Genomic DNA, 18,888 nt, shown 5'->3' on the forward strand with positions numbered 1-18,888 from the left:
TCACCAAACCACTGGCGTCTATATAACAGTCCCGCGTGCTGGTTTATGCTGCGTAGACGGGAGCATTTTCACACAAGCGGGTGGGGGTTCTTTTTCCTTCTGTCCATTCTGCCGTTTCTTCTCCGCACGCTTGCCTTCATTGGTTCTATTTCTTCACCGCCAGAATTGGTGTTCCGCCGGACCCCCACTTATTCCGGCCCGAGGAATATTGGCCGAGGTTCATCTTGTCGGCCAATAGTACGGAGTAAATACGGTGTACATTCTGATTTCTCGGCATTCATCTCTCATAACACAGTCAATATGGACATTCATGCGACCTCCTCCTTCGTGTCTCGGAAAACATAGCCTGCAAACTGATCGGGGACAACAGCCCCGGCTATCTTGATCGAGTCTCCAAAAGCCTTGATCTTTGCATTTTCCTCGTCCGTGAGCCAGATATCCAGCGCTCTCCAGTTCTCCTCCAGATACTTGAGCCTTTTGGTGCCAGGAATGGGGAAAATGTCATCGCCCTGCTTCAGAATCCAGGCAAGAGCGAGTTGAGTTACGCTGCAGCCCTTTTCGTCCGCCAATTTTTTGAATTGACCTACCGCGTTCACGTTTTGTGCTCGATTCTCGGGCAGGAATCGAGGCATTACTTTCACGCGCACGTCGCGTTCATCTCCCACATCATTACCCTGACTGAAAGTAGAAGTCAATAAGCCCCTGCCTAATGGTGTAGCGGCGACCAAAGCAACTCCTAGCTCACGGCAAGTGGCCAACAAATCGGTTCCAGCGGCACCCTCGATTTGACGCGACACCACCGAGTAGTCGGACTGGACAGCGGTAACTGGAGCAATCTTGCACGCCCGGCGGAGGGTGGTAGACGAAACCATTGACAGTCCGATGTTTTTGATTTTACCTTGTCTTGAGAGCGCATCGTGTTAGCAACTTCGTTGAACCTGACACGCCTAGGGTTGACCTTACTCTTTCAACTCCACCAAGGCTCGCATAGTCTCCTCGATTGGGGTCTCTGGGTTCGCCATGTGCATATAATCTAGTGGTTTTTGAGTGCTGTTGTCAGTTCCCTGTTGGATACTGGGAAGAGGGTTGCCTACACAGGTCAATTGAGTCGACACCAAGGCGCTCTAGACTCGCCTCGCAGGCCTTCTTGCAGTAGGACGCAGAACTGTCAACATTTCCGGGCCCGCCAACGAAACCAAATTTGCTAGCAAGGAAAATTCGATCGCGCTTCCCGGTGCGTTGGAACCATTTACCCAGGAGCTTTTCGCTATCGCCGTAGAGACTTGGTAGATTCCGTTAGCTGGGATACGATACAACGAGAACATTTTGACTAGGGCCTTACTCGGATGTATCCCAAAATGTTGAACCCAGCTCCAGGGCACGGTCGAGGATGGCAAACTGCTGTTCCTCGCCGGGGGTCGTTCCATAAGTCTGGTACGACAGCTCCATCAAACCAAAGCCTAGGGCTGGAACTCGTGGGCCATCCTTGCCCAGAGTACGGAGAGGTACTTGTGTTGTCGACATTCTGACAATGTTCTGTGGATTGAATATACTGTATAACTTCGAGGTCCTTTGCTATCTTTAATTCCGGTGAGACTGGCGGTACCGCACTGCTTGGTTCCCTTTATAGCCATCGTTCTGGAGATACCGTCGGTGTTAATGGAGATACAACGTCAATCTGAAGTCGATGGCTGCTCATCCAGGGATTTAACTCCAGTCAACAATACTATAGATATTGTGGGAACTGCAGAGGCGCCACACAAGCGCCAGACTCCTCAACTAATCACCGTCCAGGGTTTCCGAACCAGCGACCCAGGGGGCTTGAAAGAACCTCCACCAGCGTCAGCTTATCCCCATCTCTCTCCACTATCCTGCAATACTTCAACCGCGAGGTATCATCATCCTGCACGCTCTTTTAGTTGATTTTCTCGGGGACGGTTTGCTAGCCAAGCCATGGTCCTCAAATCAGCAATCGTTTTATCCGACTGTGCAAATCATTGAGTTCCTCCCTCGCAGTATGACAAGAATAACGAAGTTAAACCAACTAGTCATCTCCTCTATCCATCGACATGACCAATGCTGAAATTGCACTTCGGAGAAACGGTTCCAAGCCGAAGGCCAAAGTTAAGACCGGATGCCGGACCTGCAAGTGAGTCGTCTTAGGAAAATCCCGTCACCATGCACCTGTCGCACATGAGCTTACTCTGGCAAATAAGGACACGGAAAGTGAAATGCGACGAGTCCTTCCCCGTTTGTCAGAAGTGTCTCTCCACGGGCCGTATATGCGATGGCTACGGTGTATGGGGAGGCGGGGGAAATCACTACGGACATCGTCAAGTTTCCAAGAGCCCACAGGGCGTATGTACCGCTCCTCCACCGGCTGGGATGACAACCTTTGTTGCTAGCATGGATGAGAAGGCCCTATTTGATTGGTTTCGGCGTCGAACCCTCGTCAAGCTACCCGGTTCCTACTTTTCTGACCTTTGGACCCAATTTATCCTCCAAGTCAGCCACAACGAGCAGGCTGTCTGGCATGCCATTTTGGCTGTAAGTTGCACTCATAGAGTGGGCTTTGTCGACATCAGTTCCCGTCCGGCGGGCAAACTAGAGCACTACACGATGCAGCATTTGAGCAAAGCTGTCCAACATCTCCATCCACACTTCCGTGCGAGGGATAAAACTTCTTTGGCCGTGGTGCTTATTGCGTGTATCGTGCTTATAACTCTTGATCTACTCCGCGGGCATTTCGCCTCAGCGCAGGTCCATCTTCGTAACGGACTAAATATCATGGCAGAGACCCAGGGCAGCTTTCATAGTAAAGCATGCAACTCAAACTATGCCCCAATACTGTCAAATGGCTCTCTAGACAGTTCAATAGTCGAGGCCTTCCTCCGTCTCAATATTCAAGTAGAGCTTCTCCAACGCCCGGATCGACCACGTCCTTGTCTTCTGGCACCCCATTCACACCCAGCTCTTCATTCAACGCCTCGGTTCTCCTCATACATAGCCGTTTGGCGCAGTCTAGGCCGTCTGATCAACGACGTTTTCCACCTCTCTGCACACGCTCACCAACAACCAACTAATAAGGACGACCTCGACCTCCACCAAACGCACCTCAAACAAGCTTTAAAGGACTGGCTCAGAGCATACAACGGCTCCCTCCCAGCCCTCGAGCTTTTCATCCCCCACTCCATCACAAACGGGAAGACCAGGGTCCACCACCTAGTCATGAGCTATCACATAATGCTCACTGTAATGACGGAAACAAGCATCTACCGCAGTAACGAAATGATATTCGATAGCCACATCCACCACTTCACCGAACTAATCAACCATTTGTCCACAACCTACGAACTCTGTCTCGAATACCTAAAAGCGACCCCAAACTTCTCTACCGCCGTTCAGCACCGCATAGAGGGGAACCCTGCGCCGATACAGAGCTGCGACATGGCCCACACAATCATCGATCTCGGCTGGTTCATCCCACTCTTCTACGTTGCTGTTAAGTGTCGCAATCGGGATATCCGGCACCAGGCAGTGCGGTTCCTCGAATCGACAACCCACCGCGAGGGGTTCTGGGATGGGAAGATAACTGCGTGCATCGCGAAACGCGTGGTGGAGATCGAGGAAGGGGATTTTTATAATGACTTTGGCGGCATTGACCATTCTTCATCGATGAACTCGGTAGGGCCGGGTCTGACGCTACCGGAGTCAAGTCGTATTCGAGATCTCGAAGTGCGAATGGCAGGAAATCCATTAGAGAAAGTTTTTTTATACGGATTGTTTGAGGGCATAAGCGATATTAGGGTCTGCATTGGGGAATATCGTGTTTTGGAGCAGCGATGGGTATAAGTGCCCGGTGTATCAAGTGGGTTGGGATGTGTTCATTCAAGTATGCGAGGTCAGATGTTGATGTTACATTTAGTCGTCTCACTACGGGGAATAAGATATAATCATAATTATTAGAATCATGTTAGATTATTTCAAACAACTTCTAATCCTACCTCCAGCAACATGGCTAAGGGCATGCAAGCAAGGACGGGTCACGTAAGGCGAACCTCCCCACTCTAGGTAATAAAGTGCATAAGCTAGGCAAGATAGATACTACACCTAGGAAAAATAGTCACTTAAGAAAAAAAGAAGAGGCCCATCTACATAGGCTCCTTGGAGGTGAAAAATAGAGACGGATAAGAAGAGTCCTCTGAAATCAAACACAACACCCACCTACACCGATCCAAGTAGTCGGCCGTTGATGCAACCCCCGATAAAACATCCACCCACCCATGACCGAGACAAAGAAAGCAAAGAAAAGAAAGGAGGGCAAAAATCTGAGAACGTGGAGAGGAATCGCCCAAATGGTATGATGCCAATGCAAGATATAATGCGACGGCTGTGGAGGTGGTTGAACCAGGAATGGCTTGTGTCACGATACAATGCCTCGAAGCCTGGGGAGTTCCGTGTGACCTCCCAAAGCTCAGTCCTTGTTTCCTAGGTCTCCACCTCCTATGGCATATCGATATTGTCAGGCCCGCCGTTGATGAGACTTTATGGCGGCTTTATGTGATTGAGCCACAGGAAGATATGAAAAGAGTAAGCAAATCCAAGAACACCGGTGCTATGACACTGTTCCGTAGAACGTGAATATGGTGAAAACCAACCGCAGTAAGAAGGGAACGAAATAAATCAAGGAAGCATCAAGGAAGCAAACGAAGACAAGTCAAAACGAAGATCAACAAGCGAAGGCGAACAAATGCAAAACCAATTAAAGCTCTCACTGCTCTGTTCGAGCATATACCATTCCAACGAAATGCGTGGTATAAAGCAAGGCAGCCCGGATTTGACGCAACGCTGCCATATGTGGCAAGGTCTGAAGCAAAAGATATGCTGAGATAAAAAATGTTAGAAAAGCCTGGAGATACGCTGTACATATGGTCGCTATTCGTGTGATATTCGGTAAATCCGGGTATACTAGACATAATCGTATTCTTCCTTGAGGGGTCGTTCGAGCTGAAAGAGCAGCGAGTCCAACTCTGCCCAGTTCGTGTTGTTCGCCGCGAATTTGCGGTGCTTTCTTGTCATTACGTGCTGGGGTTGGTTAGCATTTTTGCCCACTTCTTTTCGTAACGATCAACCTACCTCATCAAAATCATCGAACTTATCTCTGCAGTTCTCGCAATACCCTGGCTTCGGGTCTCTCCGTCTTTCCTTCTTTCTCTGCTCTCCGCCTTTACGGAGAATAATCCGGGACTTTGTTGGGTCCGTTCCCTCTGATTGTGTAGTTTCTTCCTCAATATTTCCGAGCTTATCTGGGCGGTTTGACTTGGCCAACCGGGCACCGTTCGCGTTTTCTGTGTTTACGTTGGCAGATGCCTCCTGAGGTCGATAAGGTTGTGTGGCAGTAGCCGAGAATCCAACGTGACTCTTTTCGAGAACTTTGCGTTTCAATTCGTGGACTTCCTTGCTTAAACCAGCCTTCGCACCCCCTGGCGCAGCAGCTGTTGATGACACCATCTGGGAGCGAATCGCTGAGGTGATATTCGAAGGCTGCACGCCGGAAGCTGCCGGTTCCCGGCCATGATAGAATGGACCTTTTCGTTTGAGGTGAGGTGGAACGAAGCTCTCTGAGCTCTTCTTGGGGGACAGCGGAGGTTCTTGATTAGCATCCAGAGCTTCCTCTTGTTTCACACACGGCGGAGGTGTGGGCTCGTCTCCTTCGAGAGGGCTCGTCTCCTTTTTGACAGGCAATTGCTCGTCTTCGTTTTGGTTCTTAACAACGGTATCTTTCAGCTGGGGCACCGGAGGCTTGATAAATTCCTTCTTTTCCTTCTCTTGGCGAACACGTTGCCTCTCTGCGTCGCGTTTAGATGGGACATCCTCAATAAAGGGGCATTTCCCTAGTGGTGCACTTCTGAATTGTGGCCATATACCATCCTGCCTCTTGGCGACTTTGGGATATTCTCGAACCATAACAGGTCGTGTTTTTTCGTCCATGTCATGGATATAAATGAAAGGTCCCTTGAATAGGACCAGATCCTTCAGTACGGACAAGTGGCTGCGGTCTGAGGGTCCATTGAGCTCATTCTGAAGAACCTGTGACAAATCGTCCTTCCCTCGAGATTTGGTTTGGGTACCACCGACGGCGTTTCGTGAGACATTGTTCGAATTGGCGATGTCTGTGTCGTTGATAGTAGCAATCATCCGTTGCAGCTTCTCAATAGCCCATATCTTCATTCCCATTTCCCGTGCCCGGTGTAAGACATCGTGGTTCCGTTCACGTCCAGGGCACGTAGCTAGGTGAAGATGCATCTCAAGTTCCGCTGGGTTGATTGTTTCCAACATGCCATCCCCCATTAGTTCTGGCGCCGTCTCGTGGGTGTTTTCCGTGTGCGCTCGTCTCTCAATCTCAGGAGGGATTGGGCGGGAGGTAACGACATGGGTAACTAGGCGAGAGAAAAACTTTTCTTCGCGCTGCAGATGTTGTCAGCAAGCAATCAACAAGGTCAAATAAGTTGGGAGCAAGCGTAAATCTGGAAAGGCCCCCTTGCCAACCAAAAGGACTAGAGACCAGAATTTGGTTGCGTTAAATACGTACCGCTCCCAGAGCTATGACCTGCCTCGAACATTTGCTGCGGACATCAATTGGTATGGCATCAAAGTAAAAGACAAAGTGAGGAAAGGCCTTTCTGTAATGTCGCTGCCATTGTCTGATCGAAATATTTTCCGCGGGCGGCTTCTCCTGCTTTGCACCTTTCGACTGGGGTTGCCGGTCCCTGTCTCTGGCAGCTACCAGCTTCTTTTCAAAGGCACTTGGCTGAGTATTGTTGGACCTGCGGGTAAATAGCTTCGAGTCCGTGCCCTGGACGGTGGAGAGCTTGGTCTGACTTGTGGATTGAGCTTCAGCCCCGGTTTCGTCTACCACTTGTTTCTTCGGAGGAGGCTGGCCGTAAGGGATGTCAATCGGTGCATTTGTCGACCGGGGACGTTTGGCAGGCACGAGGCCTGCTCTGTGAGGGGAGTTGGTGGCATTCGGCACGTCTGCAAGCGGCCGGCGAGTCGACATGTTCAGGGAGGTCTCGCGCGAAGGGGGTATGAATACTGCTGCCATAAGGTAACAATACACGAAGGCACTTTAGGGAGAAAGGAGCTGAGCGTCGAAATGCTCGTCAACGAGGGGAGGCAGAGCACGCGACAAGGCGACACGTCTCGAAGAGTAAGAAAACAGTCGCTCAGAAAAGTGCCATTGTACACGCGATAGCAGGAAAACAGAAGTCAGAGAGCGTCGGTGAGGAAGGCAGAGCCTCGAGCAAGAGGCAAGCAATAAACTGCCAGATCCAAGGTGCAGGAGGCGAGTGTGGTGGAACAGAGGAGTTATGATGAGCGATTGCAGGATTGAGGAGGCCGAACTAAACTAATGGCGTGTCAGGCAAAGGCTGGTGGAGCCCGTTCGTTTGTTTTGGCTGCGGGATGTGCACCAGACAACCACCGCGTCCATTCTTTCAGCACCGCGACCGCGATGAATCCGCCTGCAAACTTGCTGGATTCTTGCGGTTGGAGATCCAGTTTGGGCCGATTATTCTTGTTCTTCATCTTTACTCTGATTCTTGGGAAGCACAATTATCCTTGCACGTCGACTCCGACGCAATGCTACAATGATCGTCTCACGGCCAACTACTAACTACCCCAACAAAGTAAACATACAACGCTTGTCCTCCTATCGTACAAGTATGCAATGGGTATATGTCTAATAATCTCCCCATCCCTTTATATCCTAATCACGCAGTGCCTCGATATCGTCCACCTAGAAAATACACCGCCTTAGCACTTTTCCAACCATCCTCGACAATAAAAACCACCACTCAAGAGAGAAGGAACATACCTCTTTCACTGCCTCAGTTGTCAATATAATAGGATTGTCGTCTCCGACGCATACACTGTCCTCGATGCGGATACCGATGCCTCGGAACTTGGCCGGCCATCGGTCATCATCTGGAACGTAGATGCCACTGGGAATGGAATAAGCACGGATACCAAGGTATAACTAGCTGATACTCACGGTTCTATGGTGATACATTGACCAGCCTTAAGATCATAAGTCCTGGGGTACCCGGCACAATCGTGAACATCCAGTCCAATGTAGTGTCCCAGGTGATGAGGGAAAAGCGTTCTCAGGTCATGCTGAAATCGCGGTCAGCGCCAACCAACAAGGTAGACCATGCAACAAGAACTTACGTCTCCCGAAATATCGAATCCTATCTGCCGCAGTTGGTCCTTCAGACCATTTTCGGCAATGCCGTGTAAGCGGTCAAGCGACAGTCCTGCACTCTCTCTGCAAAGGGAGACGCAGCTGCGGTGCACGTTCAACACCGCGTTATAAAGGTCGCGCTGGGGATCCGAGAACTTGCCGCTGACTGGCCACGTCCTAGTGATATCGGAGATATACGTCCCCATTTCCTGCATGCAATTAGCTTAAGATTTTCGGGTCTCCATCAAGGAACCATACACCGCCTCCGTCAACCAACACCATATCTCCATCCCTAACATCCAGTCAGTTGATTCGGAAATCTTCCGTGCCGATCATACTTACCTTAGAACATCATCATTTTTCGTATAATGGATACTTAGAGCGTTCTGTCTCTGTCAGTATACGTGACCCCCGATAAGAAACCTATACGTACCGAACCACCAGCAACGACGGGAACGAAGGCACTGTTGTCACAGCCATTGACCTTGAAGTTATATTCCAAAAAAGACGTCAAATCCTTTTCTTTTGTAAATGTATGCCTCATGGCCTCGGTGAATGCCCTCCCAGATGCCTGGCCAACTAGTCGCAGCTGGACAACCTCTTCCTCACTTTTGAAGGCCCTCATCTCATTCATAATCGGACGTAGCGGTTTAACCTTGCGGTGATCAACAAGTTTCTTTAGCTTCTCAGATGCACCGCTTGGACCGTACAGATAGCGGTGTAAAGATGACCGTCCTGGGTTGAAGGCTGGGATATCCGTGTAGATCTCTGTCGCGTCGGAGAGGAGTTTGGGGAGGATTTCGCCAATACTTTCGATATCGCCTGACTGCACGCAACGTATTAATACCAAAACAGTTTTGAAAGCATAGAAACCTGGGCAATCCTTACTTCGTCGGCATTAAATACGTCTATCGCAGCCTGTGTGCCTGAGCGAGCACCATCCCACAGCTCAGCCCTTGCATCTTTTTCGCGGTTATACAGGTGGAAGAGGTGGTTGTCGCCCGAACCATCGTTCACTATATTCGATCAGCTACTGACGGTCACCTAATATCCACGAAGGCATTACCAATGACAGCTAGGGCGTTCGGCTCGTTAAAGCCTAAATCGATCAGTCAATTGCTCCCAGTTTTGCGCGCAGTATGTGCTAACCGGTAAGATAGAAGAAGTTCGAGTCCTGACGATACTCGTTGAAGATCCCCGAAGCTCGGTAGGTCACTTCCGCGGCCGCCAGGACAGCAACTGCATGTTTCGGGAGTTTGTTTGCGAGTCGTGAACGACGCTGGGCGTACTCGAGGGCGCTGATTCCGGGCGTCACTGTGCGATGTCAACTTCTTGATCACTGGAGGCCTAAAGAAGGAAATATCCCAGGCACATACACTCTCCGGGACTCAGCAAATGCGGATGTGTCTCGTGTAACGGCTGTCCAAACTTAAGCTCTGCGGCCGAGATCGAAGCATATCCGCGGCGAACGGTAGGTTGAGTTTGAACCCTCGGCTGGCCTAACCGTGGAAGGATACCCACCGGGTTTGGACGTCGAAGGTATCGAGGCCACTGGCGCACAGCGGATCTGCATGTCGCCATGCTGAATGTTCTGGTTAAGCTTCGGAGTGTTATCGGATGCTCACGCCAGAATGGTTATCGCATACTGCTGCGGCCTCGCTGACCGCCTCCGAAAGGAGCTTGACTCATGCCTCAGGCCATGATGATCCTCTGTCGGCGCTATCCGCCAATCACTGTTGATCTGTTGCAATCATTGTCCAGGGTTCATACTCCGGTCCTCCAATTATCAAGCATCCAGAATCCTGGCTTGCAGCTCGGATGGGCCTTCTTCCATAGGCAATGTCGAGATCACAAGGATTGTCGCTCTAGGGAACCTATAGGATTGTTGCTCAGCACCGAAGATACGAGATAAGTGGAGGACATCACTTGAATCATGGAACAACTAATCCATCAAAGGGCGTATCAGTTACGCCATATGGGTAAATAATCCGTGACTCAATTCAAATAACTTGCCCTCTTTGTTCTGGATATAAAAGCCGCCTTGTAACACTCAAGTGTGTTTCCCAGAGTGCCTATTACCAATAAACACCGAAAATGGGGAAGACACTCGTTTATCCCAAGAAGGAGTCAAACACCGCCAACCGGTACAAGCACAGAGGTTCGACCGCATCGGTGTATGGAAGGGATTATGTTCTATATTTGCTAACACCACCAAAGCTACCTATGACCTCGGTGCGATCCATTCCATCATAAACTCCAGCCAGGTCCTCCATGTATCTTTCAACCCGGGCCCCTCTGACCCATTTCCCGCGATCTTGCCAATGATTGGGCAGATGGCATCCTTCGACTACCCCTCAGCCGGCATCGGTGAGCCTTTGGACTGCTACCTTCATGGCTATGTCAGTTCACGGATCATGAACTTGGCACGGGCATCCGATGGCGATGGACTGCCAATCTGTGTGGCTGCTAGCAAAGTGGACGGATTGATCTTATCTCTCACGCCAAACTCTCATAGTTACAACTATCGCTCTGCCATTCTCCATGGCTATGCGAAACTTGTCACTGATGAAGCTGAGAAGCTTTGGGCCATGGAGCTTATCACCAATTCGGTGCTTTCGGATCGTTGGAAGCACTCTCGGGTTCCACCCGACAATGCTGAGATGTCCTCTACCGTTATTCTCAAGGTTAAAGTTGTCGATGGTAGCGGAAAGATTCGCGACGGTGGTGTTTCGGATGAGAGAAAGGATACGGATAATGCAGAAGTCACAGACCGCGTTTGGACCGGGGTCGTACCCGTATGGGAGACATTCGGGCAACCGGTACCGAGCTCCTCGAACAAAATTGAAGGAGTACCGGAGTATGTAACCTCGTACATCTCGAGCATGAACGCGCAGAACCGAGACTATGCAGAGTCTGCGGTGGGAATTCCTCTTCCTAAGGAAGAACAACATTAGGAATAGATGTAATAGGAGATAACGACCTTAGTACCAATTGATTGAAATGATTGTCTTTACTTAAGAACATTTTTTAAATCTGGTGTTTTATTTCTTGTTAGGTTTTGATTTTTGGTTATCGTTTTAATTATACTTGGTTGGTGTTCTCGAATATATATAGTTGCTTTGCCGAATAAATCCAAACACATAACAATTTCAACTATACCCACAGAGCTATCAACTTACTATAATATTGTATAAATGCCATAAAAACGCCAAGAACCATAAAAATGAGTTGAACCAATACTTAAAGTGATATTCAAGGTTGACTGTTAATATACTTCGTTGAGACCTCAGGCATCAGCGATCTGCACCAACTCCGCAGACCCCGCGTCATAGCTCCCAAAGTGAACTGGTTTCACGCGTCTCGATCGTCCATCTATACTTACAACCCCCCACTTTTAGTGACTCAAAAAATCCCTTAGGATCAAGACTCATACTCTACTGATCTCACACGAAGTTCACAATCTATAAAATTCCTGAACGCCCCTCAAGACCAACACCACCCACCACGCGCCTTAAAGTACCACCTCCTCACCACCCCCGCAGTACTCACCCACCATGGTGTCTACCGACGTCAAATCATTCCAAGAATACCTCAAGGGGAGCAAGCGGATAATGGCGCTCCTAGGAGCCGGCATCTCCGCCTCATCGGGCCTCCCAACATTCCGCGGCGCCGGTGGGCTCTGGCGCTCGCACGACGCAACAGAGCTAGCCACACCAGAGGCCTTCGAGGCGAACCCGGACCTGGTGTGGCAGTTCTACAGCTATAGGAGACATATGGCGCTCAAGGCGCAACCGAATCGTGCACACTATGCGCTGGCGGAGCTGGCGAGGAAGAACAGGGAGTTTGTCACATTGAGTCAGAATGTTGATGGTGCGTTTGTGACTGCTTTCTATTTTTTGTCTGATCTGTTTTATACGGCATGGGTGTTAAGCTGTGGAGTTGCTGATGGGTTATGTGGTGTTTATAGGCCTTTCACAGCGAGCAAGTCACCCCCTCGAGCAACTTCATCTCCTCCATGGGAATCTGTTTACGGTTAAATGCACCTCCTTCTACTGCAAGTATTCTCGCGAGAACGATTTTACGGATCCGATTGTCCCTGCACTTGCGATACCGAGAAACTTTCCCGAACCGGTTCCCTCGTCGGATGATAAAACAGGCGAGGAGGCGTCACAGTCGCTATATCAGGCCATGGGAAGAGGTCAGGAAGAGGGACAACATGGAGAAACAGAGCTAGACATCTCTGACGAGCGCATCCCACTTGAGCCATTACCTCTTGATGTGCTCCCGCAATGCCCAGAGTGCAAAGAAGGTCTATTACGGCCGGGCGTCGTCTGGTTTGGGGAAGCTCTGCCGTCACATACGTTGGATTTCGTGGATGATTGGATGTCGCAGGGGAAGATCGATCTGATGCTGGTCATTGGGACGAGTTCGAGGGTTTGGCCGGCCGCAGGCTATGTTGATAAGGCGAGGTCAAAAGGAGCGAGGGTTGCATTGGTGAACATGGATCCAAATGATTTGGCGAAAGGGAAGCTTACATCGAATGATTGGTTTTTCGAGGGCGACGCGGGCGCCATTGTGCCAGAGATTTTGAAGAGTGTCATTGGAGAGGTTTGATCGGCGTTGATCGCTTGGACTGAGTTATGAGTAATGGAGTGATTAGAAGCGAGGATGCAATTTTTTGCTGTATGTTTAGCGATCATGGACACCATAGTGGAAAGTGCCCTTGCTTTTATAGAGATCTCGTGCGATGAGTGACGAATTGGGCGTTTGTTTGGATAGGTACCTAGGCACTTAGTACCTTGAACTGGAATCCTTATATTTCCTAAAACATTTACTTAAACAAAAGTAGAGCGGAGCAAAGGTCGGGGTTAAATATTCTAGATGGATTAATCCGTTGCGGGCAGGCTCGGAGATAGGCGCTGTTACGCTTTTACTGTCAGCACATCAGCTGCGATGGTGTCATTTCTCCAACTCCAACAACGCCGAACTAAATAAATAGCGCCCAGCGCGACACCTAATGAATTGCGTCTACTGTGAATGCTCGTACCAACCTCAATCGCGGGTTAAGGTGACATATTATTATTAAAAACCCCTAGGGCCCAGTCAAGCAGAGTTCTACATTGCAACTGCTACGCATATCATTTCCAAATGGCTCCCTCTTATAACGAAACCACGACGGCCGAGGAGCTCGCGGGCCATTTCCCCGCAGAGATCAAAGGCAAAGTGGTTTTGACCACCGGCCCATCACCAACCAGTATAGGGGCGACATTCGTGGAGGCAATCGCACGGGCACAACCTGCCCTGATCATCCTAGCCGGACGGAACACCAGCAAGCTTCAGAAAACCGCAGATGCAATTTCGCAAAAGCAACCGCAGGTTCAAGTCCGTTTATTGCAGCTTGATTTAGGCTCGCTGGCTGCGGTGCGCGAGGCTGCTGCAGAGGTCAAAAGCTGGGATGATGTACCGCACATCGACGTGCTCGTTAATAATGCAGGAATCATGGCTACGAAGTTTGCGCTGAGCCCTGACGGCTTCGAGAATCAGTTTGCGACGAACCATCTGGGTCATTTTCTGTTTACGAATTTGATTATAGATAAGATTCTGGCGTCTCGCTCTCCACGCGTGGTCAATGTTAGCAGTGACGGTCACCGACTGGGTCCAATTCGGTGGGCAGATTATAACTTTCGTGTAAGGATCTCGCGCCCCATACTGTTTGTTTGTCTAACAAAGTCGGCAGGAAGGAGAGACTTATAATAAATGGTCTGCGTATGGCCAGTCGAAGACAGCCAACATCCTGATGGCCGTTTCACTGGCGGAGAAGTTGGGACCCAAGGGCTTGTTGGCCTATAGTCTGCATCCTGGAGTCATTTTCAGCACTTCTCTCTCATCGGGCTTGGAGGATTTGGACACAGATATTGCTGCCTTAAGTACGTGTTTGACCTGATCCCCATGTATGGCAAGTTGCTGATGGGTACTATAGATGCTCTTGACAGATCTCTGGGGAACGAGGAAGGCTGGCGGGAACTCCGGCTGAAGACGGACCAGGAAGGAGCAGCGACGACTGTTTATGCTGCTTTTGAGCCCGCCCTGCAAGGTGAGATGCCAGGCTCCAGAGCCCGAATACCATGCTAACATTTCATCGGCAGAGAACAACGGGGCGTATTTGCAGGACTGTCATATAGCCGATCCTTGGACGGACACTGTGAAGCCATGGGCCACAGACAAGGTGGAAGCCGAGAAGTTGTGGAAGCTGAGCGAGAAGCTAGTTGGGCAGGAGTTCAGCTATTGACGAATAAAGAAACGAAGAGCTGGATAGATGATGCTTTAGATAGAAGACGAGATAAACAGATCTGCCAATTTCGAATATTAAAGAGTAAAGAGTGAAGATCGTGGGGAATCCGGGGAGCTTCGGCCTCGGCCCGCACGTGAGGTCCAAGGATCGCGAAACGGCGACGATAACCGCTCGTAGCTTGACCATCTCACCATATCAACCTCTAAAACCAGAGAAAATGGAAGAAAGCCTCTCCCACTTCCAAGGCATCCCCTGGGTTGCGCAGTTGCTCCGCGACGACGACTTCATCACTTCGCCACTGCCGTCCCGCGTCTACAAATCCACAACAACCGAGGATAGACTCTTCTCAGCAACAATCAAAACCCCCTCCACAATTGCAGAATGCCTCATGCAGTACCGCCGCCCGGCACCAGGGAGCAAGCCATTTGCCCCAAAAGCGATACCGACAACAGAGATTCGCGTTTTCTGCACCCTCGGCACAGATTTAGACGGCTTTCCGGGTATTCTGCATGGTGGGATCGTTGCGACTCTGCTTGATGAGTTCACGGGGCTCATATTGAGCCTGAGCTTGGGTGGTGGAGAGCCTGGCCAAGATGGGCCTGTCACGGCCTATTTGAACACGAAGTTTGTTGGACCTGTCCTGACACCCAGTACTGTGGTGGTGTCGGGGAGGATTACCGAGGTCAAGGACAACAGGAAGTGGAAGCTGAAGGGAGACATCAAGGACCAGAATGGATCAGTATTAGCAGAAGCAGAGTGTCTTTATATTCTACCTAGGAGAGTCAGCAACAAGCTCTAGTTGCTGCCCATCTGAACTATATGACAGAGTCTGGCCTGGATTCGGCTGCTCCCATGATCTCTTCAATCCCACGAAAATGCAATCCCTGGAAGTACAGTTCCTTGTGCTTCTTCGCCTTGTCAAGATTGGCCCGGTTGATTTCTGTATACCCCATCAGCTGCAGCTGAGCACTTCCCACCATCTCCGCCTCCTCAACTTCTCTCACAGCATCCGCATAACTCTTCTTTACAACCTCCCACCCCCCATCCCTTCTCTTCAAGATCTCGTACAGACCAGCCCACGTCACCGTCTCCCCAGAAAGATGCGTATACTCTTCCCACTCATTCGCCCCAGCCTCCACCAATCTCGCCATCGCTCTCGCCACGTCCCTCGCAGAAGTCAAAGTAACCGACCTCTCCCCGTCTCCATACATCGTAAACACTCTGTTAACAACATCCATCGGCCACGCCGCACCCCCCAAATCCGCAAAATACCGCTGACCCGCTGGTACAAGATACTCCGCAAACCACCCATTCACAATAAGAGTCCACTTCACATCACTCTGGGCCCTCAGAGCCCTCCGAACGGGGTCCCGCCCCTCGGCCATGAACGACGGCTCGTCACGCAGAAACTCTTCCACATTCCCCGCAAACTCCGAGGGTATCATCTTCTTGCATCTTGGCGAGAGCTTGCACGCTTCCAGGAGAGCGAGATGCACCGCGACATAATTCGGGCCTGGCGCGAAGATGGTGGAAATGACTGCATCGCAGTCTGCTAGGTTCCTGACGAGATCGGGGACGGAGTAATCTGTGATACGCTGTTCTATGGAAAGAGCAGACAAGAAGGGCTTGGGGGACCGCGTTAGGGCGATTGTTTCGTGGCCGTGACAAGGGAGTTCTTCGTAGAAGTAGTGCGAGAGATCGCCGGCGCCGGCGATTGCGATTTTCATGGGGCTTGTACAAATACTGGGCTTAATTGAAGTTGATGATATTGATGGGATGATGAGGTTTAAGTATAGGATTCTGAGGGTCGATTGTTAAGGTGAGATCCCGATACGAGGTGTTGGAGGTTGGTAAGCAGAACACTCTAGGTTCGTGCTAGACATGTTAATTAAATCCTTTATTTGAAAGGTCTTACAGACACAAAACACGGTGTTGTACTTGCCAAAGCGGCCGTGGGAAAATGCACTAATACGCAAAAGATCACTCCATACTTCCACCAACCGGCAGACCAAGAAGTTTGTTTCGTCTACTAGAGAGATTCGCCCCAAGTGACCACCCAAGAATATCCATAGTCTGCAATCGCTCCTTGATTTCCCTAGGCTGGCGGAAGTACCACGGCTCAAGGTCAAGTAGGAACTCGCGTACCGGCACGGTATAGTACTGATCATCGACATGCAAGCCCTTCATAGCATCGTATAAACTGTGAGCGGGCAAGCCCCATGGGTTTCTGTGGAGGTTCAGCTCAGTGTGGCCTGTAAGCTCAGAAATGAGGCCGTGATTCCCCCTCGGCAGGCTCTTGGGGTCTTTACATTTCACATCATCTAGACGGGCTAATTGGTAGACTTCGTGACATGTTGAACTGTTGAATGCGCCTTTCCGTGCCCAACGACCATGTCTTTCTAGACACCAGTGGTAGAAGCTTTCGGCAGCGTCGGGATCTGGCGGCGGGATGAACTGAGGCTTCTCTTCGTTGTGAATGGCGCCATCATTGTTACCATCGTCGTCGAATTCGATAAGTAGCTGCTCTGGCAGCTGGGAATCCTCGAGTGTTTTAAGCTTCTGTTTCAGACGGTGAACAGCAGTAATTACATCTGTGATAAATGGTGGAAGGTTCCCATCGTCTTCGATTGACCGGGTTATACCGTGGAGAGGCTTTTGAAGATTTTCAAGAATTGTCAGATCTTCACGATACCAGTCATATATGTCGTTACCGGGTGGGATTCTATCTGCTTGGTGCCGCCAATCCTCAATGCGCTTGATGTCTTCGGTGGTCATGACAACAAGACCCTCTCGCACCAGCTTCTTGACCAACTTTACCTCCCATGCCCTTCTGTCCGCGCAATAGTGGTATAGCATAGCCACAAATTTAGAGGTATTCGCCCTGATATCCTCAAGGAATCCTTTGACAATACACAAGACAAGCTGCAGCAACTTCACTTGGGTATCGTAGGCCGGATCTGCGAGATATTCCCCAGGAAGGAGTAGCGTGCCCTTTGAGTCAACAATTTTGTAACGCCCAAACAGGGTAACACAAACATAGGCAGAGTCGTATAGCCCCGAGCTCGTCGTGCTCTCCCCCGAAGCGGGGAGCACTTTTCTCAGTGCCATTCCGATCTTTGCGGTCCGCTCTTCGCTCGAGTACCAACGCGGCATCTCAGGGGGAGAAGTGATTTTAATGTCGCTTTCACTGATGGAGCTTAGATGTACGCGGAAAGGGAGGAGGTGTTCTGGTATTAGCCAGAAAGGCTCGAAAAGTTCATCATGTTTTGTCTTGACTCTTTTCGTGGCGTCCTTTTGGATGGGTTCTTCGTTTTCGCGTTTTATTGGATTCATGAGAAGGTGAGGTTGAGAAGGCGAGTGTGAGATTGTACGCAGGGAGATCTGAATGGGAATGAAGGACTTTTGGGGAGAAACATGATAAAGTGAGGCGATGTGTTATTATCAACAGAAAAACCTCAGTCGCACATGCAATTGGAACACAAGCTACTAAACTATCGAAACCTCAGTAAGTAATATATCTCGCAGTAAGAGTCTGCCTTCTAGCATCTAACAACAAACAGCATCTTCATTCTGTATCACATACTTTCAAAACTGGATGCATGCCCAATTAGTTATAAGCGTCGAGTATCAATTTCACCATCTCCTCTCTACGGCCTGGTGCCGCTCCAAGTGCAGAGTTTCCCCTGCGAACCCAACCATCTCCATCATAATACCATGGCTCCGGCTCTCCCAAGTTTACAGCTGTTACAGCATCATCCAAAATATAGCCAGTTGCCCCAAGTCTTGGATCTAGCAGCCTTTTCACGACTTCGACATGGCCCTCCTCGGCTGCCAGGGCCAGCGCCGTCTTTCCGTTTCCGTTTCTGTGCCATATGTTGCACCATGGGATACCGAGAAATATCTCCAGAAGAGAGAGATTCCCCAACCAGGCAGCAAGAACTAACGGTGTATGTCCGTCAATGTCGACGGGTTCCCGCTCCACGTCGTTGCGCGCGAGGAGGGTCTTTACTAATGGGATATTTCCCCGGCACACTGCGAATGCAAGGGGTGTGGTGTCGAGGTTGTTCCGACAGTTAGCGTTAATCCGCGGGTGGTCAAGTAATGCACGCAGAATGTCTGGGCTCGGGTGCGCCATGCCAATCGCGCAGTGGAGTGGTGTAGCACCGCCTCGTTTCGTACTACAGGGACCATTGACATTGATATGGCGCTCTGCAAGGAGAGCCGAAACTTTCCCAGCATCGCCAGATTCAACGGCACGGTGCAATGGTGTTCGACCGCGCAAGCTGGGCTCGTTGATGGGCATCTCGTCAAAGGTCAAGAAATATCGGACCATCTCTTCACTTCCATCTTGCAC

At 50.2% G+C, this 18,888-nt stretch overlaps 8 protein-coding genes across 8 annotated transcripts; 4 read left to right on the forward strand and 4 right to left on the reverse strand.

The window, feature by feature from the left end:
* Positions 1 to 308: 308 nt before the first annotated feature.
* On the reverse strand, positions 309 to 1,524 carry ASPVEDRAFT_79888 (putative aldo-keto reductase (AKR13); the record flags this gene model as incomplete). Its single annotated transcript, XM_040816778.1, has 4 exons — positions 309 to 903; positions 964 to 1,033; positions 1,095 to 1,282; positions 1,343 to 1,524. The coding sequence occupies 4 exons, from the start codon at positions 1,522 to 1,524 to the stop codon at positions 309 to 311; spliced, it is 1,035 nt and encodes a 344-aa protein (XP_040663989.1).
* A 224-nt stretch (positions 1,525 to 1,748) lies between these two features.
* ASPVEDRAFT_450281 (uncharacterized protein) lies at positions 1,749 to 3,947 on the forward strand. The gene is made up of 2 exons (XM_040813189.1): positions 1,749 to 2,149; positions 2,217 to 3,947. Exons 1-2 carry the CDS (start codon positions 2,070 to 2,072, stop codon positions 3,850 to 3,852), a joined length of 1,716 nt encoding a protein of 571 aa, XP_040663990.1. The 5' UTR covers positions 1,749 to 2,069; the 3' UTR covers positions 3,853 to 3,947.
* A 1,021-nt stretch (positions 3,948 to 4,968) lies between these two features.
* Positions 4,969 to 7,105, reverse strand: ASPVEDRAFT_123099 (protein serine/threonine kinase activating protein nimO; the record flags this gene model as incomplete). Its single annotated transcript, XM_040806046.1, has 3 exons — positions 4,969 to 5,085; positions 5,137 to 6,468; positions 6,593 to 7,105. 3 exons carry the CDS (start codon positions 7,103 to 7,105, stop codon positions 4,969 to 4,971), a joined length of 1,962 nt encoding a protein of 653 aa, XP_040663991.1.
* A 693-nt stretch (positions 7,106 to 7,798) lies between these two features.
* Positions 7,799 to 9,823, reverse strand: ASPVEDRAFT_125643 (aminopeptidase P family protein; the record flags this gene model as incomplete). Its single annotated transcript, XM_040806291.1, has 10 exons — positions 7,799 to 8,003; positions 8,054 to 8,175; positions 8,230 to 8,451; positions 8,501 to 8,534; positions 8,585 to 8,628; positions 8,676 to 9,068; positions 9,131 to 9,258; positions 9,309 to 9,341; positions 9,392 to 9,556; positions 9,619 to 9,823. 10 exons carry the CDS (start codon positions 9,821 to 9,823, stop codon positions 7,799 to 7,801), a joined length of 1,551 nt encoding a protein of 516 aa, XP_040663992.1.
* A 167-nt stretch (positions 9,824 to 9,990) lies between these two features.
* ASPVEDRAFT_161379 (pyridoxamine 5'-phosphate oxidase family protein) lies at positions 9,991 to 11,271 on the forward strand. Its single transcript, XM_040808588.1, has 2 exons — positions 9,991 to 10,400; positions 10,460 to 11,271. Exons 1-2 carry the CDS (start codon positions 10,337 to 10,339, stop codon positions 11,194 to 11,196), a joined length of 801 nt encoding a protein of 266 aa, XP_040663993.1. The 5' UTR covers positions 9,991 to 10,336; the 3' UTR covers positions 11,197 to 11,271.
* Positions 11,272 to 11,592: 321 nt separating this feature from the next.
* ASPVEDRAFT_37673 (SIR2 family NAD-dependent protein deacylase) lies at positions 11,593 to 13,052 on the forward strand. Its single transcript, XM_040811542.1, has 2 exons — positions 11,593 to 12,112; positions 12,210 to 13,052. Exons 1-2 carry the CDS (start codon positions 11,797 to 11,799, stop codon positions 12,854 to 12,856), a joined length of 963 nt encoding a protein of 320 aa, XP_040663994.1. The 5' UTR covers positions 11,593 to 11,796; the 3' UTR covers positions 12,857 to 13,052.
* Positions 13,053 to 13,390: 338 nt separating this feature from the next.
* On the forward strand, positions 13,391 to 15,720 carry ASPVEDRAFT_50016 (uncharacterized protein; the record flags this gene model as incomplete). Its single annotated transcript, XM_040814246.1, has 7 exons — positions 13,391 to 13,930; positions 13,980 to 14,169; positions 14,223 to 14,336; positions 14,389 to 14,507; positions 14,549 to 14,615; positions 14,747 to 15,273; positions 15,541 to 15,720. The coding sequence occupies 7 exons, from the start codon at positions 13,391 to 13,393 to the stop codon at positions 15,718 to 15,720; spliced, it is 1,737 nt and encodes a 578-aa protein (XP_040663995.1).
* Positions 15,721 to 16,387: 667 nt separating this feature from the next.
* ASPVEDRAFT_450436 (uncharacterized protein) lies at positions 16,388 to 18,004 on the reverse strand. The gene is made up of 2 exons (XM_040813192.1): positions 16,844 to 18,004; positions 16,388 to 16,786 (listed from the first exon to the last, which is right to left on the reverse strand). The coding sequence occupies exons 1-2, from the start codon at positions 17,865 to 17,867 to the stop codon at positions 16,515 to 16,517; spliced, it is 1,296 nt and encodes a 431-aa protein (XP_040663996.1). The 5' UTR covers positions 17,868 to 18,004; the 3' UTR covers positions 16,388 to 16,514.
* Positions 18,005 to 18,888: the final 884 nt, after the last annotated feature.

The sequence above is a fragment of the Aspergillus versicolor genome (genome assembly GCF_001890125.1).
Source record: "Aspergillus versicolor CBS 583.65 unplaced genomic scaffold ASPVEscaffold_2, whole genome shotgun sequence".
In the NCBI taxonomy this organism is placed as follows: Eukaryota; Fungi; Ascomycota; class Eurotiomycetes; order Eurotiales; family Aspergillaceae; genus Aspergillus; species Aspergillus versicolor.

Excerpts from the sequence above, each read along its gene's own strand:
- ASPVEDRAFT_161379 (XM_040808588.1), top strand. The coding sequence starts at position 10,337 with ATGGGGAAGACACTCGTTTATCCCAAGAAGGAGTCAAACACCGCCAAC. Across the intron at positions 10,401-10,459 it reads CAACCGGTACAAGCACAGAG|CTACCTATGACCTCGGTGCG; the intron begins GTTCGACCGCAT and ends ACACCACCAAAG.
- ASPVEDRAFT_37673 (XM_040811542.1), top strand. The coding sequence starts at position 11,797 with ATGGTGTCTACCGACGTCAAATCATTCCAAGAATACCTCAAGGGGAGC. Across the intron at positions 12,113-12,209 it reads ATTGAGTCAGAATGTTGATG|GCCTTTCACAGCGAGCAAGT; the intron begins GTGCGTTTGTGA and ends TGGTGTTTATAG.
- ASPVEDRAFT_450281 (XM_040813189.1), top strand. The coding sequence starts at position 2,070 with ATGACCAATGCTGAAATTGCACTTCGGAGAAACGGTTCCAAGCCGAAG. Across the intron at positions 2,150-2,216 it reads ACCGGATGCCGGACCTGCAA|GACACGGAAAGTGAAATGCG; the intron begins GTGAGTCGTCTT and ends CTGGCAAATAAG.
- ASPVEDRAFT_450436 (XM_040813192.1), bottom strand. The coding sequence starts at position 17,867 with ATGAATCCAATAAAACGCGAAAACGAAGAACCCATCCAAAAGGACGCC. Across the intron at positions 16,787-16,843 it reads CCGTCTAGATGATGTGAAAT|GCCACACTGAGCTGAACCTC; the intron begins GTAAAGACCCCA and ends CTGAGCTTACAG.